This window comes from Halichondria panicea, chromosome 10, assembly GCF_963675165.1.
Source record: "Halichondria panicea chromosome 10, odHalPani1.1, whole genome shotgun sequence".
Lineage (NCBI taxonomy): Eukaryota > Metazoa > Porifera > Demospongiae > Suberitida > Halichondriidae > Halichondria > Halichondria panicea.
Window position 1 is genome coordinate 815,361 of NC_087386.1, and position 17,463 is coordinate 832,823.

General features: G+C 43.6%; 5 protein-coding genes across 5 annotated transcripts; 4 read left to right on the forward strand and 1 right to left on the reverse strand.

Annotated features, from left to right (window-relative positions):
- Positions 1–2: 2 nt before the first annotated feature.
- LOC135342530 (uncharacterized) lies at positions 3–1,905 on the forward strand. The gene has a single exon (XM_064539266.1). The coding sequence runs from the start codon at positions 47–49 to the stop codon at positions 1,817–1,819; it is 1,773 nt and encodes a 590-aa protein (XP_064395336.1). The 5' UTR covers positions 3–46; the 3' UTR covers positions 1,820–1,905.
- A 59-nt stretch (positions 1,906–1,964) lies between these two features.
- LOC135342534 (GPI-anchor transamidase-like) lies at positions 1,965–6,170 on the forward strand. Its single transcript, XM_064539269.1, has 10 exons — positions 1,965–2,173; positions 2,620–2,711; positions 3,418–3,476; positions 3,566–3,642; positions 3,969–4,002; positions 4,058–4,135; positions 4,193–4,407; positions 5,108–5,218; positions 5,444–5,686; positions 5,977–6,170. The coding sequence occupies exons 1-10, from the start codon at positions 2,072–2,074 to the stop codon at positions 6,103–6,105; spliced, it is 1,140 nt and encodes a 379-aa protein (XP_064395339.1). The 5' UTR covers positions 1,965–2,071; the 3' UTR covers positions 6,106–6,170.
- A 9-nt stretch (positions 6,171–6,179) lies between these two features.
- LOC135342526 (mucin-2-like) lies at positions 6,180–11,780 on the reverse strand. The gene is made up of 5 exons (XM_064539261.1): positions 11,592–11,780; positions 9,540–10,427; positions 9,210–9,378; positions 8,735–8,973; positions 6,180–8,524 (listed from the first exon to the last, which is right to left on the reverse strand). The coding sequence occupies exons 1-5, from the start codon at positions 11,641–11,643 to the stop codon at positions 6,321–6,323; spliced, it is 3,552 nt and encodes a 1,183-aa protein (XP_064395331.1). The 5' UTR covers positions 11,644–11,780; the 3' UTR covers positions 6,180–6,320.
- A 51-nt stretch (positions 11,781–11,831) lies between these two features.
- LOC135342531 (glycosaminoglycan xylosylkinase-like) lies at positions 11,832–14,944 on the forward strand. Its single transcript, XM_064539267.1, has 7 exons — positions 11,832–12,508; positions 12,607–12,693; positions 13,534–13,640; positions 13,760–13,931; positions 14,056–14,165; positions 14,387–14,528; positions 14,654–14,944. Exons 1-7 carry the CDS (start codon positions 11,943–11,945, stop codon positions 14,874–14,876), a joined length of 1,407 nt encoding a protein of 468 aa, XP_064395337.1. The 5' UTR covers positions 11,832–11,942; the 3' UTR covers positions 14,877–14,944.
- A 170-nt stretch (positions 14,945–15,114) lies between these two features.
- On the forward strand, positions 15,115–17,319 carry LOC135342276 (uncharacterized). Its single transcript, XM_064538972.1, has 6 exons — positions 15,115–15,304; positions 15,362–15,520; positions 15,624–15,800; positions 15,860–15,925; positions 15,987–16,091; positions 16,149–17,319. Exons 1-6 carry the CDS (start codon positions 15,185–15,187, stop codon positions 17,259–17,261), a joined length of 1,740 nt encoding a protein of 579 aa, XP_064395042.1. The 5' UTR covers positions 15,115–15,184; the 3' UTR covers positions 17,262–17,319.
- The last annotated feature ends 144 nt before the right edge of the window (positions 17,320–17,463 follow it).

The window sequence follows — 17,463 nt, forward strand, 5'->3', positions numbered from 1 at the left end:
TTACCCACGGCCACATGGCTTTTTTGTTGTGAATATTAATACTACCATGGAAGTCTCGATGCTGCTCTCACTCCCTACTGAAGTACTGCTCCAGATCACTGACTACCTGCCTGCCTATGACAAGCTATGTCTCCGTATCTCCTGCAAGAGGTTCTACTCACTCCTCAGCGACCCTTGTGCCTGGAGTTCCCTGGTGTGGAAGAATTGTCGCAGAAGAGAACGAGACTTCAAAGCTCTCAGACTGGCACTGAAACTATCTCGCTCGTATGTCCAATATGTGCACATATCGTATATGCCCAAAGCAAGGAGATTTCCTAATGCAAAGTTTTTCCCTCAACTTGGTAAATGCAAGCAAATACGCTACCTGTCATTAACTGGAACATTTTTCAAATATGTCGTAAAGCAGAACACACTTGAACAGTTACTGTCTGAATTACCATCCCTGTACTGCCTTAGTGTGACAGGAAATGATTCTTATGAATGTTGTGCTATCAAAGCTGCAAAAGCATCGAAAAGTCTAGAGGTTATCTGTATTAATACTGGGTGTGACCACGGCGGCATGATTGATGCTGTGAGTGTTTGGAAAAGTTGTGGCTATATGCCTCCAAATCTGAAAGTACTTTGCTCTGATTTAATAGTCAATCATTTTTATATGATTATACCCCAACTAACGAGCAGCGACCACCCTGCACAGTTGTCTATCTATCCAAACTGTTCCCCAATAGCTGGAAACATGGTCAACAAGTACCCTATTCTTAGTTTGTCATTGTACCCAAATGTTGAGCTGGTGGCGACTTGCCCGACTGCATCGGTTTGTTCCTCAGCTCCACACTTTTCAAATCTGATCCTCTCTTGTAGCAACTCCTCCAGTCAAGATCCTCTCAGTGCTACACTGTACAACAGTTATAATAATATGCTTTCACATACATGTATTGCTGTCTCATTTTTTCCATCAAGCATTGAATCACTCTATTTGAGAACATTAAAAAAGTTAGCTTCTGCTGAGCTTACGCTGATCTCTGAATTGTGTCCAAAGCTAATTTGTCTTGATATTCAAGACTGTGCAGACGCTTTATCGAGTCTACTAGGATTGGCTGATATCAGTTCAAATTGTATGGGTTTGGCTGCTCTGAACATTAAAGGAATTCGTAACATTGAGAGTGTTTCTTCTCTCTGGGAAGTTCTATCAAGCATGAGGAAACTGCGTTACTTGTCATTGGGTTATTCATTCCTAGCTGAAAGAAATTTTGATCGTTGGGAGGATACTTATTTGGCAAAAATGAATTTGTTTGCGATCAATATCACTTCTGCGCCTGTGTCTGGTGACAATGTAGCTCTCCAAGTCGAAAGGCTCCTGCCCGCTCTTCAACAGTTGCAACACTTAAAGATCACAATCCTAGGCAAGCCATTGGCTCCACTCGACCTAACGAATATCCTCCCCAACCTGCCTTGCCTCACACAGATATTTATTGAAGAGTTTTCATCATATGGTGGGTTGTTAACGTTACCCACTGATACAAATTGCTACTCATCTCTAAAAAGGCTTTATATTAATTATCCAGACTTAGATTTTTCTGATGATCTGGCCCGAGCTCTCTCTCTGTCTCCATCACTGACATATTTGCACCTCAAAGTCAAACGGTTAAGTCCACTTTTTCGTGAGGTAGTATGCAATTGCCGTCGTCTCTGTGAATGTCATATTCGGGAGGGAGGACATATAGGTTGTGAAGTTCAAGGACTGTCAACAGTGCTCGACAAACTGGGAATATGTGGGCGTAATACAACAAAAGAAACATCTTTGTTTATTAAGAATTTTTAGTTTGTTGCTGTGCTGTATTCAATTAGAGTCTATTGATTTCTGTGTTAATAATAAAATTTTTTTTATTATTGTTGCTCTTATTACTTATTGACCAAGTTTGCTGAGGTTAAAGATCGTTACCTTTACAAATCTTAAATTGGTCCTTGGAATAAAGACACCTAGGGGCGCTCCATACATGATGAAGGTGTATCTTGTGTATGTGTTCATCTTAAATTGGTCCTTGGAATAAAGACACCTAGGGGCGCTCCATACATGATGAAGGTGTATCTTGTGTACGTGTTCAGTCTCCTCTGGTTGTCAGCTGTTGAGAGCCACTCTGAGAGCAGTAGCCATACCAACAACTGGGCTGTGCTTGTAAGTTACCAGGTCGATCGTTATCTCTAAATCATAAAAAGCATGTAACGTTAGGTCATGTGATCAGTTTGCACCCACACACTTGTACAGTGCAGTATGGCATATATATTTTTTAAGTCTTCGATTTAAGGTGATCCTCTAAATATACGACATTTCGGGAATATGCATCATTTGCCCAAATACCATTTTTGTGTGTACACAGTTTTGCAACAACGCAAGTATACGACGTTACATTTTTTAACGTACTGTGTAGCCATACATTTAGAACTTAGAAGTAATAGAACTAGAATTAATAATTAGTATAATTTTGAATTAATGAGGGTCATTATTATTAGGCTGTAGCTATATGTACCATTGTAAATTATCTGTATTTATCTTCCCATGATGTGTCCTCCCTCCCTCCCTCCCTCCCTCCCTCCCTCCCTCCCTCCCTCCCTCCCTCCCAGGTGTGCTCCTCTCGGTATTGGTTCAACTACCGTCATGTAGCCAACGTGCTCTCCATGTATCGCAGTGTCAAACGTCTGGGCATCCCGGACAGGTGAGGGTGTGTCATGTGTGTTTACCATGACAACAAACAGGAGTCAGTTCTGGAGAGAGTGGTCTATATATAGTAGTGCCTCTGCTTGTAATGCAGTGGATTGTAGAAATGCATAATTATAGTAATACAACTTCTTACAAGCCCTGGTACCATCTCTAGCTGAGGGTACTTTAATGAATGCTTTTACTGGTAACATCTAGCTGAGGGTACTTTAACAAACGCTTTTACTGGTAACATCTCTAGCTGAGGGTACTTTAACGAACGCTTTTACTGGTAACATCTAGCTGAGGGTACTTTAACAAACGCTTTTACTGGTAACATCTCTAGCTGAGGGTACTTTAACGAACGCTTTTACTGGTAACATCTCTAGCTGAGGGTACTTTAACGAACGCTTTTACTAGTAACATCTCTAGCTGAGGGCACTTTAACGAACGCTTTTACTGGTAACATCTAGCTGAGGGTACTTTAACAAACGCTTTTACTGGTAACATCTCTAGCTGAGGGTACTTTAACGAACGCTTTTACTGGTAACATCTCTAACTGAGGGTACTTTAACGAACGCTTTTACTGGTAACATCTCTAACTGAGGGTACTTTAACGAACGCTTTTACTGGTAACATCTCTAGCTGAGGTCTATCTTGTATAAGCTTTTATAAACTCTTGTAGTATAGTTGAGCATTAACTGAATTGCTGATTCTCCTTGCAGTAACATAATTATGATGCTGGCTGATGACATGGCCTGCAACCCTCGAAACCCAAGACCAGGTATAAATAATTCATTTCTGAGTGCTCACAAAATGTGGCTCAAAGTCTAGTGCAATTTACTTGTGTTGTTGCTTTCTCTATAACCATAGCGACGGTGTTCAACAATGCCAACCAGCAGATCAATGTGTATGGAGATGAGGTGGAGGTGGACTACAGAGGCTACGAGGTGAGCGTGGGATAGGGGTGGGGCTACGAGGTGAGCGTGGGATAGGGGTGTGGGATAGGGGTGGGGCTACGAGGTGAGCGTGGGATAGGGGTGGGGCTACGAGGTGAGCGTGGGATAGGGGGGGCTACGAGGTGAGCGTGGGATAGGGGGGGCTACGAGGTGAGCGTGGGATAGGGGGGGCTACGAGGTGAGCGTGGGATAGGGGGGTGGGGCTACGAGGTGAGCGTGGGATAGGTAAACTGTCTGTACTGACAGTGTACGTGGAGTCAGTCCTTGTGTACAGTATAATTATGAATACTGTTAACAGTGTGTTCTCATTGCTTCAGGTCACAGTGGAGAACTTCCTTCGAGTGCTCACTGGTAAGACCCCCCACACAGTGCTGCTGCTCGTTATCAATCGTTAATTACCCCCCAGGCAGACTGGACGCCAGCATACCACGATCAAAACGTCTCCTTAGCGACGATCGAAGTAACATACTCGTGTACATGACAGGTGAGTGGGTATCCTTGATCACATGACCTAACTGTATTGTCACATGACTACGTGCAGGTCACGGAGGGGACGGTTTTCTCAAGTTCCAGGACTCGGAGGAGATCTCAAACTTCGAGCTGGGAGACGCGTTTGAGCAGATGTGGCAGAAGCGACGTTACAACGAGTTATTGTTTCTTATTGACACCTGTCAAGCTGGCAGCATGTTGAGGACCTTCTACTCCCCCAACATTGTGGGCTGTGGAAGCAGCGCCGTCAATGAAGACTCACTCTCGGTAAGCAAGTCTGGTAATGGTCAACACTTTTAGAATAGCTATTTTGATGAATTTGTAAGGTATTGGAACTAGTTCTGGTAGATTGGGCACGAACCTCTCTCACTAGTATGTTTTTCGTTTCCTCTTTGGGGACATTTTTTTCTACAACGGTGCATTTTTGCACTAATGTGTCAGCTATATTATATAGTTCAATGTTTTGGTTGTGGCGGTCTCGTGGTTGTGGCAGTCTCGGTGCTATACTCTTTGATCTTCTCTCTGTGATTGAAATACCTCACTGTAATAGAATAGTAGATTGTGTTTCAGTGACTGTTTTTCCTTTGATGGCCGTGTTGTTATGTACTCCTCTTGTGACCTCAGGCTATGATTATCACCAGAGTTCGTATCTACAGACTAACTCACACAATAGGAGGCTTATAGGGCGCCTAATTATGATAATTCAGTAACTAAACGGTCACTCAAGCTTGTCCCCCTCCCCCCAAATGTGCGTGGATTAACGACAACACTGTTTGTTTTAAGTCAGACCAACCTCCACTCAAATAGCTGTAACTACCTAAGGACGTCATATTGGGGTTCTAGAAGTGAGCCAATCCATTATTTTTCTGGCGCTGTAATTACATCATAGCCTAAAGAAGCACTTGGTAGATCCCTGTGTCTGATTGTATCTGCTTGACTCCCCCCCCCCCCCCCCCCTATCCTGTAGCATCACATGGACAGCAGTATTGGAGTGCACGTGATAGACAGGTGGACGTACTACGCTCTGGAGTTTCTGGAGAGAGTCAACTCTGGCAGTAAATCCACTCTCAAACAGTTTGTGAGTCGATATAATTATAGTCACTCTCTCTGAGTGTGTATGTAGTGCATAGCTTGCATTATAAGTCATTAAAGGAGCTCTGTCATTTGTGGTGTACATGTACGTACTTAGAACTACAACAAAATTACATTACACGGATATCTATAAATGTGAATCGTCTGATGCACAAGTCGTACCTTTAAAAACTCCCCCCCCCCCACACACACACACACACACACACTGCAGTTCGACTCGTTTGACCCCAGTCTAGTTCGCTCCACACCTCAAGTTCGGACCGATCTCTTTCGGAGGCCTCTCAACAAAGTCCTGGTGACAGATTTCTTTGGTAGTGTTCGGAGTATCGAGTTACAGAACACCTCACTGGGTGAAGAGGAGACGGATGTTCCCCCGGCTAGTGGGCGTGGCTCTGATAATGAGTGGGCGGGACACGACACACCTGTGTACATGATGAGCCCTAGAGATGTACTGGTGAGTCTGAAGTGCACCCCGTACGTGTACACACAGCTTGGTGTTACGGTATGAGGTCTTCGATGTATTTCATTTCTCACTAGAGAGACTGTATGTAATTGTAATTGTACATACCAGATCTTGTGTTAACAAAGCCTTAGAGACGCTATTCATTTTTGCTACAAATTAGTGATCCAATACTTTGGTTCTCTTTATGATTCAAATACATGTACATTGAAATTCCAGGCTTCATGATCACATGCACTATCATATAATGTGTCTCTAACGTCTCTCTCCTCCCCTGCATACAGGCTAACGTGCCAGACCGTGTGGGGTCAGAGTTCAGCAAGTTCAACTATCAACAGGCGCTAGGAACCTTGTTATTAGTATTAGTAACCGTAGCAACTGTTGTAGGAACGTACAATCTAATTTCAGTCTAGAGTTCTTTGCTATAATAATTCATAATTCATAAAATCACAATTAAATGTATTTCATTAAAAAATTATATGTACGTAAATATATATAAATTATAATTATATAAATTATACAAAAAAAGGGTTAAAAACATTGCAAGTGATATACATGTAATTAGTATATTTACAAAAGTATTGTTGTAGATAATGAGATTAGATAAGTGTTACTGATTATGTGCACATTATAATTGGTTAAGGTCAAAGTCTGAACCATCGGAAGGAGTCCTCGCATACTCAATAACCTCTGTGTTCCAAGACACTCTAGTACGAGACGCAGTAGACAAGTCCGAGGCATCCGACATAACGGACCGACGTTTATCATGTTCCGCTTGTTCGTACTCTCGCCTGGAATTGTAATGTGGGCGTAGGTGGGGGAAATCCCCTGGAGCCTGCTCGTAGCTACCCTGCTGTGGGTGGTAAGGATCCGCGTGTGTTCGGTCATAACTGCCTCTCCCCTCGTGAAATGTTCCCATTTGGTCCAAGCCACGATTATAGCCGTGCTGCTCCAGACTGTTTCGTCTCCTATCGTCAAAATACTCCCCGCGTGGTGGGGGAATAGGATAGCCATTGGGCATGCCCCCAGGGTACAGCAAAGGTGGAGGAGGGTACATGTGTGCACCACCCTCCATGAAAAACTCCGGGTGATCTCCTCCAGGTGGCGGCGGTGGTCTCCTGCTGGGGCTTGTGAAACTGTCAATATACGGAGGGAACATATCCGGACTTGGAATGTCGTCAAACTTGTAGCGCTCGTGGACGGTTGGGAGTGGCTTCCCAGGAGCATGGTGGGTGGGGCTACGTGAGCGGTGGTAGGGTTCAGAGGTCGGGGGAAAGTGATCGGGACTTGTACTACGTTCTTCGTTTGATGTGTAGCTTATTGACGGACTAACTGCTCGTCGTGCATCACTCGAACTCGTGCTCTGTGGGGGGTATTGGTCGTGTGGGGGGTACTGATCGTGTGGGGGGTACTCGTCAGAAGTGGAGCCATCATGTTGCAAGTACTGTTCGGGTGTGACCACTCCGTCCTGGTTACCATAGCGACCATGATCAGGGGTGGTGAGGTCCGAGTAGTCGGGTGTGATCATTCCAGCGTATCGCGTCGTAAATTCCGGAGGTGGTCGAGGAACGCCATGCCCAAACGGATCATCAATTGGCACTTGTACCGGCGGATAGGGGAAACCATACGACTGACTCAGCTGTTGATAGTTGTTGGGATGGTGATAGTTCGAGTGAGGAGCCATCGGAGGATAGTAGAGATTGGGTTGACTCAGTTGAGCAGCAAAGTCAGTGTAAGCTCTTGAACGCCCTGCCCCCCTCACGTCACCAGGGGAGGGCTCGGAATTGTCAGAGGGACGACGAAGGGGGTTGTCTTTAGTGGGTGTGGTCTCCTGGTCGGAGAGGGCAGAGTCGTTAGTAAGCACGACGTTTTCTTTCTGTTTTTTGCCTTTAGTGAAACTGACTTTCTTTGCTGCCTTCCTCATACTAGCTCGTAATGAAGTGAGCATCTCCAATCGTGACATTCTTGAGCGCAACTTCTTTGGTGTTCCAGTCTCCTCCTCCTTCTTTGGTGCCTCCTTTAGTTCTTTTGATTTCTTTGCCTCTGATTTCGGTTTGTCATCACTGATAGTAGTTAAGGCACTCAGATCGTGGTTAATTAGAGACAAACGTCGACTGCTCACACTCTCCGACTTGGATTCAGGTTTGGGGTCAAGGTCCATCGGTACCCTGACTGTACCCAATTCTGGTGACAATATATTTGGAATACTTGTCATACTTGCAAAATCTTTACCGCTGGCTCCCAGGCTATGTGACGCTACGAGGAACGGGGCGGCACGTCCCGAGGGCTCGTCTCGTGTAGGGGCTTCAAAGGACGAATTCAGACTAAGGAGTGGGCTTGTAGTGCGGCCAGATAGAGGAAGACTTAGCGTGTCGTCCTCGCGGTGTTTGTTTGCCCCTGAGGAAATCGGCTCGTTAGAGAGAGCTGAACTGAACATTTGCGAGCGAGATCCACTCTGCATAAACGATGTTTGGGAACTGAATACGGATGGACGCGAGCCTTGCATCGAATTTTTGGAACCGGGCATGGAAATACGAGAGCCTTGAGCCGATTTTGTATCCTCACTTTCAATACTTTTCAACATTCTGGTTGGGTGTCGTAGTGAGGGGGATCCCCCTGGTATCCGCTGCATGTACTCCCCACTGAGAGAGAGCTTACGCACACCACCGTGCATGGGATCATCGTCCACAGAGAGACCCTGATGGAGAGAAGAGGAGTTGAAGATTTGTGAGGAATAAGTCATCGGGGTTAGCTCGGGTAGGGGGGCCTCTAGGAACACATCGTCTCCAGGGATGGACAGCTGACTGCGATGAGGCTGACTTGGGCCTGTGCCTGCGTATGTGTGTGTGTGTGTGTGTGTGTGTGTGTGTGAGTGTGCGTGTGTGTGTGTGTGTGTGTGGGTGTGCGTGAGGGGGGCAAATAATAACTAATGGCAAAAATTGTACACTCACTCAGTCACTTGGATTTTACCGTAAAGTACTAAGTCAGGAAACATAATAATTATAGCACAAATGGTAAAGCGATTCGTAAAGTTTTTCCTACCATTAGTAACATCATTCTCCACTGAGGCATCTCCGATGAGTCGTTCATTTTCATGAGGTGTATCCCAGGTACGCTGTTCATAGCGAGTGGCGTCCACGCCCGACCCGTCAAACTGGTTTTGGTTCAGCTCAAAGTGTGCAGTGTCTCGGAAAGAGGAGTCACTGTTGAGGGGAGGTCTTAAACGAGTGGTGGTCCCGTTGGAATACATTGAGGAGACTCCCTGATTGGTCACCGTCATACTATGAGGGGGCGGGGGGAGTAATCAACATACATACTCTATAACATTGTCCTGCACAAGTAATTGTACACTCGCTATTATGCTTTTATTATACATGTATTCATCGATTTATAGGAAGGGGAATTTTGTTTCTTAAAACTTAACCATACGCATTAAACTTCCATGCACGTACAGGTTCAACCAATGATCTGATTACATTAATTAGTAGCTACCCATATCACTCTCACTCTCTCTCACCTGGTATCGATGTTGTACTTTCTCTGTTTTCGTCTTTTCCTCACGCGTTTGCAGATATAACAGCAGCAGCACAGACACACTATCACACTCAGGATCAGCACCACCACCCCTCCAGCGATGAATCCAGACAGCTCATTAATATTTAACGTTGTAAAAAATTCCCGAATCTCTGTAGAAAGAGAGAGCATTAAGAATGCTTGCTGGAAATAGTTTCGTACAAAAACTAATATATGCTAATAGGACATAATTACAATGAAGATTTCTTTAATGGTATACCTGTGTTGTATACATGTACTTTGACAATATCTATATAATTAGAGTCTAACTCACGGTCCCAAATTGACGGAGTAGCAGGAGGTGAGGTGGTGATGGGCGGTGGTGTCACAGAGGGCAGTGGGGTGGCAGCTGTGGTTACTGAAGGGGCAACAGTACTGACTGGTGTAATCACTCGAGAGCTAACGGGAGAAGTTGAGCTGCTCATTTCACGAGTTGCTGTAGACACACTCTCTTCTCTGGTGGAGCTTGCTGACTCTGAAGTTAGTTGTACAAAGAAGGACGAAGTAGTTGCGCTAAGTTGAATTGGTATACTTGGTGCAATGCTGGGGCTTGGTACAATGATGCTAGAGGTAGCATCGGTACTCGTTGAACTTGCTGCAATGCTGGGGCTTGGTACAATGATGGCAGAGGTAGCATCGATACTCGTTGAACTACTTGCTGCAATGCTGGGGCTCGGTACAATGATGGCAGAGGTAGCATCGATACTCGTTGAACTTGCTGCAATGCTGGGGCTTGGTACACTGATGCTAGAGGTAGCATCGATACTCGTTGAACTTGCTGCAATGCTGGAGCTCGGTACAATGATGGCAGAGGTAGCATCGATACTCGTTGAACTTGCTGCAATGCTGGAGCTCGGTGAAATGGTTTCAATAATAGATGTTGGTACAATAATGCCTGAGGTTGCAGCAACTGATGCTCCTGGTACAATAGTTGAGACCACACTTAAACTCTGAACCGTGGAAGTCGCAATCGAACTTTGAGCAAAGGTTGAGGGAGCAAGCATTAGCAGATTGGTAGAAACAGCGATTACTGAAAACATTTGGCTTGTCGACGGAGATACTGGCACACTGGTAGGCTCAGAGGAAACCTGCGTGGAATTGGGACAGAGCATACAATCCATCTCCATTCCACTTCCACTTCCACTGGACATTCCAGAAACTCCTAAGAATGGTGTGCGTGCGGTGTGTGCGTGTGTGTGTGTGTGTGTGTGTTGTGTTGTGTGTGTGTGTGTGTGGGTGTGTGTGTGGGTGTGTGCATGCGTGTGTGTAATGAATTGACTAACTTATACCCACTCAATCAACTCAACATGAATGAATGGTAAAACCAATATTCTTCCTCAACACACAATTCACTTTGCAATCATAGAATGTCATGATTACAGCTATGTACAGCTATGTACGGTTGTGCAACATTCAATGGACCCAAACACTGTCTGTCTAGCATTCCAAGCTAATCGCTGCATTGGGAAGACTAATGTGTACAATAGCAGTGTGATGTCAACTTCAATTACCAAAGTAATCATGCTCAATGAGCTAGATCAAAACCAGCCAAGTATACAATCCTGTACTAGTCGCCCAACTGGCACAGATGTTAATCCCATTTCCACTTTGTATCAAAACTTTGGTATGGCTAAAACAAACTTGGAGCTAGTATCCGTGTCTAAATATCACCTTTGTGTGGGAAAAGGTACTCCCACCTCTCATGTTATTGGTGCACCGCAGCTGGTGTATAGCCTTAGGCTACAAACGTACAGTCTACTTAATCTTGCAGTATTATTAATAAAGAGGGCTTGCACGAAGAAGTGAGAAGAAGTTATTATTGTACTTGGCCTGTACCTTTAAGTGCATGGTCATCAATGCAGGTACTCAATATTAATCAATAGCTAAATAACACACCTAAATTATTTTGCTAAAAGGTGTGCCATAAAACACAGAGAGCCCCATTTCTGTTGACGGAAACAAGAGAAGGGATTTCCATTACATCAAACATTTCGCTCTATTAGTCGGTAAGAACTATCAGTATCCAGAACCACTTGATATTACTAATCCGTTACAGTCAATACAAACTGTGACACTAGATACCAACTTTCACAGGTGTCAGACTGCGTCACTAAATCTCTAACTCCAGGGTGGTCTTCAGCTCTGATATTAGATCCACTCGAATGGGACTTAATTAATACAAATCATTCTGTACAACAATTATTGTCTTTGTACGTACACTCAGTGGATTCAGTGGTGCACGTAAATATGCTAATAATTAGATAGGGCAAGGCTCTGAAACATTGCACAAAATGAAAACATACAAACACTGCACAATGATACTCACCATGTTCATGGCTGGTGAAACCTAACAAGAGCAGGACTAACCACAACTTCATTGTTTAGATCAGAGTAATAGCACACACGTGAGCATAGTACAGTTAACAGTTCTTCCTTGAGATTGCTCGCTTTCTTGGGCTCTATCTTGAGTGCTTCTTAGCTGAATGTTGTTTTAGTATGTGTTGCATTTCTTTGCCAACTCCCACGAGCAGACACGCCCCCCTTCTCCCACTGCACAGATACCACCCTTGATTAGATTACAAATGAGGCGATCCTTTACCTATTCTCTCTTTTATGGAGAATCAAGTTGAAGTGGGAAACTGTAGAGAATGTATGGATAGACAAGCTAGCTCGAGAGATGAAGCTGAAGCAAAGAGTAATAATGATGTCCTCTCTGTTCCTGACAATGGCGACACTGTTCTTGATTGGTATCCAACTCACATGGACACTGACTGACCCACAGTCACAACACCCGAATCAAGAGAAAAGTAATGAATCGATAGAGAAGAAACTCAGCCCAGCAGTGCCAAGCTCAAATCAACCTCCATCAGATGCTATAAATAGATTCCGAGAACGATTTAATAATCACAAGAGACCACCACCACCATTACCTGTGCCTCGTGATGAACTCATGAAAGACATTCTACAGAAACGGTTTGGGAAATTCCCTCACATAGGGAAACCCCCTTCATTAGATCTTACAACAGTTCCGTTTGTTAAAATCAACCCATGGAGTGTGTGGGAGAGATGGGTGACTCAAGATCATTTTTATCCCGAAGGAGCGTTTTATTCATCGGAGATGAATCAGATTTTGGAAACCCTAGCAACGTCACAGGTCACTGAGTTGGGCCTCGGATACAAGGGCACACAACTGAAGGCCACGATGATGCTGGGAGGACAGAAAACTGTATTTAAGCCAAAGAGGTGAGTTAGATCTGAATTTGGCATTTACTGTAATGGCACAAAAATTATGTTAGTTTTTGTGGACTTTTGTTTCAAAATTTGGTGATGTGTTTTCACAGATATAGCAGAGATGAGGTGATTGAAGGAAATCCATACGCTGGCTTTGATAGACACAACGGAGAGATAGCTGGATTCCATCTGGATGGGTAGGTGGTGATAGCAATCTGCGTACTGTACGTACGTCATCTTAACCAGCAATGGCACGTAGGCTTGACTACACACACACTATACATTATTATATTATACATGTAGAAAGCATTCCTCCATTTAAAATTTTTATTTTCAGCTGCCATAATTTGAATTCCATGCATCCAATTTCAACGATAATATAATTTTCTGAAAGCTTAGAGAGACACCTTTCAAATGGTGTCATCAAAATTCTTATTTGAGCGATAAAAGTATTCGCTGATTTGGCCACACCATGGATTATTGCCCATGGTCCAAGGCCGAAAAATGACAAATTAAGGTCGCAACGAAATTTTGGATTGAAACACATCATTTGAAAGGAAATTTTCTAAGCTTTCAGAAAATCATAAAATGTTGGACAATCGATCAACAGCACTAAAGTTAATAGCTGTTGAAATAACCCCCCCCCTCCATTTAAATTATTATTTTCAGCTGCCTATAACTTGAATTCCGTGCATCCAATTTCAACGATAATATAATTTTCTGAAAGCTTAGAAAGACACCTTTCAAATGGTGTCATCAAAATTCTTATTTAAGCAATAAAAGTATTCGCCAATTTGGCCATACCATGGATAATAAATAGCCCATGGTCCAAGGCCGAAAAATGACAAATTATAGCCCTGACAAATTTTTGGATTGAAACACATTATTTGAAAGGAAAATTTCTAAGCTTTCAGAAAATCATAAAATTTTTGACATTCGATCAAAGGTAGTAAAGTTAATGGCTGTTGAAGTAAACTGCAAATACCCCTCACACACTCTGACGTTTTTAACTTGATGCTCTAATCCCCCCCGCATAGTATTCTTGGGTTCCGACTGGCTCCCCCAGTGGTGGGTCGGAAGATAAATCTAACAGCGCTAGGACCAATCATCACTGAGAAGCTTAAGGCCACATTCTTGAAGAGAGGTAAGAGTCAATGCATGTAGACTTTGTGTTGCAATTTTAGTACAAAACTTGTAATAATAGTGCTCTGCTGATTTCTTTATTAGTTCAGTGTGTCATCCAAACCATTCACTTGTCCTCAGGCAATAACATTTGTTTCTATGGTAAGTGCTACTATTGCAAGCCAGCTGAGGCAGCCTGTGCTGATGGAGAGGTCATGGAGGGGTCGGTCACTCTCTGGCTACCTTCCTGGTATAAGCTCAAGACACGCAGACATCCCTATCAGAGAACTTACAGGGCTGAAACATCTGCCAGGTATATTTACTTGTGTTTCTTTATGTATAATACGTACAAGCAGTATATACAAGCAACTGAAGACATGCGTACATGTACACTATAAGTTACTGGCCTCTTGCTTAGTGCTGTCTCAAACCTACAGGTGGGAGAAGGACAGCAGCTATTGCAAGACAACTGTCCTGGACCAGTCCTCTGAATTCTACTCTGGTGTACTGGAGTATACTGACACAGCTGTCTATGATTTTCTAATGGGTGAGTGTTTGTATATGATTTTATCGAGCTGTGGTGGCTGAGTGGACTTGAACGGGTTTCAAGGCACAGGTTTGTTTAGTATGCTTCTTCCTACCCTTCAAAATGTTGTTATCCCAGCGTATATACATGTACATTATACATTGTGTACCTTTTTCCGTTAATTATTAGGGCCATGCATGCACATGTCTGTCTTATGGTGGTGACATGTGCCTTTACTGCAGGTAATGCAGACAGACATCACTATGAGGTGTACTCACTCGCCAAACCGCATGGAAAACTGATCCACATTGATAATGGAAAGACGTTTGGTAACCCTCACCATGACGAGGTGTCCATCCTCGCCCCACTCACACAGTGCTGCAGGTAAGGGCCAGTGTCTTACAATACTGTTGAGTGAGTAGTTATCAACACTCAGAGCATGTAGACCTGTCCTTTATACCCTTTTAAAACGGAAATAAATCATCAATTCAATTCAATTGTCATTACAGGTTTCGCTCTTCAACTTGGGACAAGCTCCAATCAATAGAAAGCTCTCCTGACAAACTGTCTGAGATCCTCGATAAAAGTTTGCAAAGGGATCCACTCTATCCCATCCTCTCTCAAGACCACCTAGCAGCCATCGACAGACGATTAGAAATAATAATGACAGCTATAAGACATTGTATAGACACTGAGGGTAGAAAAGACACTATCGTAGATAGTTGGGGGTGATTTTATTTTTGGCTTTGTGTGTTTTGTGTTTGTGTGTGTTGTGACAAAATGAGTGTGTGAATTATAAACCCACTTGGTTTTGCCCCCGACTAGTTCTGGCCCCGAGACTACAATGGGAAAACTTTCTGTTAGCCTCGAAACATTGCTCAATTCCTGCGGCTTGAAATCGAGGCTAACGCGGCGTTCAATCGTTTGCGCATGCGCATATCGTTGACATTAGCAACGTCCCAGCATTGACTCCACTGCTTCTCTTGTCAAGATTTTTGCAAGTGTGCTACGTTTACTCTCTCTGTATCGAGGAATTAACAATGGCTGTCTTTTCAAAGCTTTTCAAATCTGCAAAGAAGTTCTCTATCAAGACTTTAAATCAAACTCCTCCATCATCAAGTTGTGATCATCCTCTCAAAAACTTGAGAGTGAAAGCTAAGGTTTGCTAGTAATTTATTTTTGGTGAAGCAATAATGATCATTAATTTTGCTTTGCAGTTGCTGCTTCCCCTGGTCTCTCTGCCAGATGTGCAACCAGCCTTGGCTCTGTTCAAGGCAGGAATTTGCGAAAAGAGGAAGAGAAAACCCACTGTCACTATGACACTGTCTCATGACTGTATTAGCCTGAGAAATCACAAGGATTGGGCAGTAACAGAGGTATACATAATAATTATTGTATGCTATAAACTACAATGAGATTATTTTCAGGCAGTGGTAATTAGATCAAAAGTTTATGTGTTGCACTATTATCTATATATAGGCTGGTGATGCCCTCCTCAAGTTTCCCTATGAGAACATTGTGACTGTTGTGCTAACTGAGCGAAAGAGTGAGGTGGCCATTGTCTGCAAGAGACCAGACAACCACTACTGGTGTGCGTGTCTCAATCTCAAAACTGCCAGAACAAAGGGACTTATCTCAAGAACCAGGAAGATCACTGTAAGTCAGATAGCAAACGTTAGGTAGAATACCTTTTATCACATTATATGTATGTATAGGGCAAAGAGGTGCAGCGAGTTATTGAGAGGCTGCAATCTAATGATGACTTCTCAGGTTTGTCCAAGGTATGTTTGTAAACATTAATTTTACTGACATGCCGATTTATAGTGACTCTCTTTTGTACAGGAGCTACCGCCACTGATCTCTCAGAGCAACAGCTTCTTTTACATTGACTGTAGCAATGATCATTTGCGATCACGTTCTGATGAGACAGTTGGAGAATTGTTAAAAGTAAGTACAGGATAGAATTCATTTAGTGAATAGTTAATTACCTTTTCTTTTGTACAGGAGTCGTCGATGTTATCGATTGTATCGAGCGACAGCTTTTACTACATTGACTATAGCAAAGACAATTCGCAACCTGAACTAAACTATGTTGACAATGATACCCTCGAGAAGTCCATCACTCCTCCACTTAGTGTGTCTTGTTCCAGCATCCTCCCTGCAATCTCTGAGCAAACTAACGATGTGTGTAACAACTCGATATCTGACCAATCTGAACAAGAGGAGGAGACAATCGATTTTGATGAACTTTTCTACCAGCATTGTGAATGTTGCATCAAACCCTGTGGTGAAGACTGTCCGATGTTCCCCGTTGCAACTGCTGCGCCAGCAAGCAATCAGCGCCAGCAGTTCAGAAAGCCAACACTCTCAACTCCCCTCAGCTTCTACAATCCCCAGCAACAGCCTGCACCTTACAGCTACTACTGGGATCACAACACTGGTTCCTACCAATTACTGCCTGCAGTACAGCCTCAGCCATACAGGTACTCACCTGCCGATGGACAATACACCGACTCACCACTCATTCTGAGCACTGGCTATCTCAACGTTCAAGTTCACAACAGTATTTACGCACACGATTACTACAATGCCTATGTGGCCAACATGTACCGACTATACTCCTCTGCTGGCTATAAAGTCTCTTCAACTCCAGACCAAGGCCTTGAAATGCCAAACGACTACTACAATGCCTACGTGGCCAACATGTACCAGCTCTACTCCTCTGCTGGCTATGAAGTCCCCTCGACTCCAGACCAAGGTCTTGAAATGCCAATGAGCGACAGGAAGAAGAGAAAGATGCTTCGAGAGCAGGAAAGAAGCAAGGCTGCACTTCAGGAAATCCTCGCCACCTTAGCCGCAAGTATTCAGCCAACCTACACACCGGACACTAACTCCTACTATCAAGGCAATGGCTATCAGCAGTCTATGGTCAACTTGACTGGACAGGTAGCCTACAATCCCTACCACTACAGTGCTCCTGCCCAATATCAAGGAAGTCCAAGCCAGCCACCAACAGTTCAACACGATCAGTGCAGTGCGAATGCAAACAGTGCAAAGTATGACACATCAATGATTGGTTTGCTAAAATATGCTGCTAACTTCAAGGCTCCGTTTTAGAATTGAACTTTAATGGACTTTTTGCCAATTAATTTTTTAACACATCATAATTATTTTCAGTATGTTTTGCATAAATATATTTTTTTGAAGTGTTAGCAAGAGCGGATGAGGGGAACTTCAAAATCCTCTCTGATAGGCCCATTTTTCCAACAGTAATGTGTTAGTTCTACCGATGACCTTTCCCTGCAAATGGCTGCTAAAT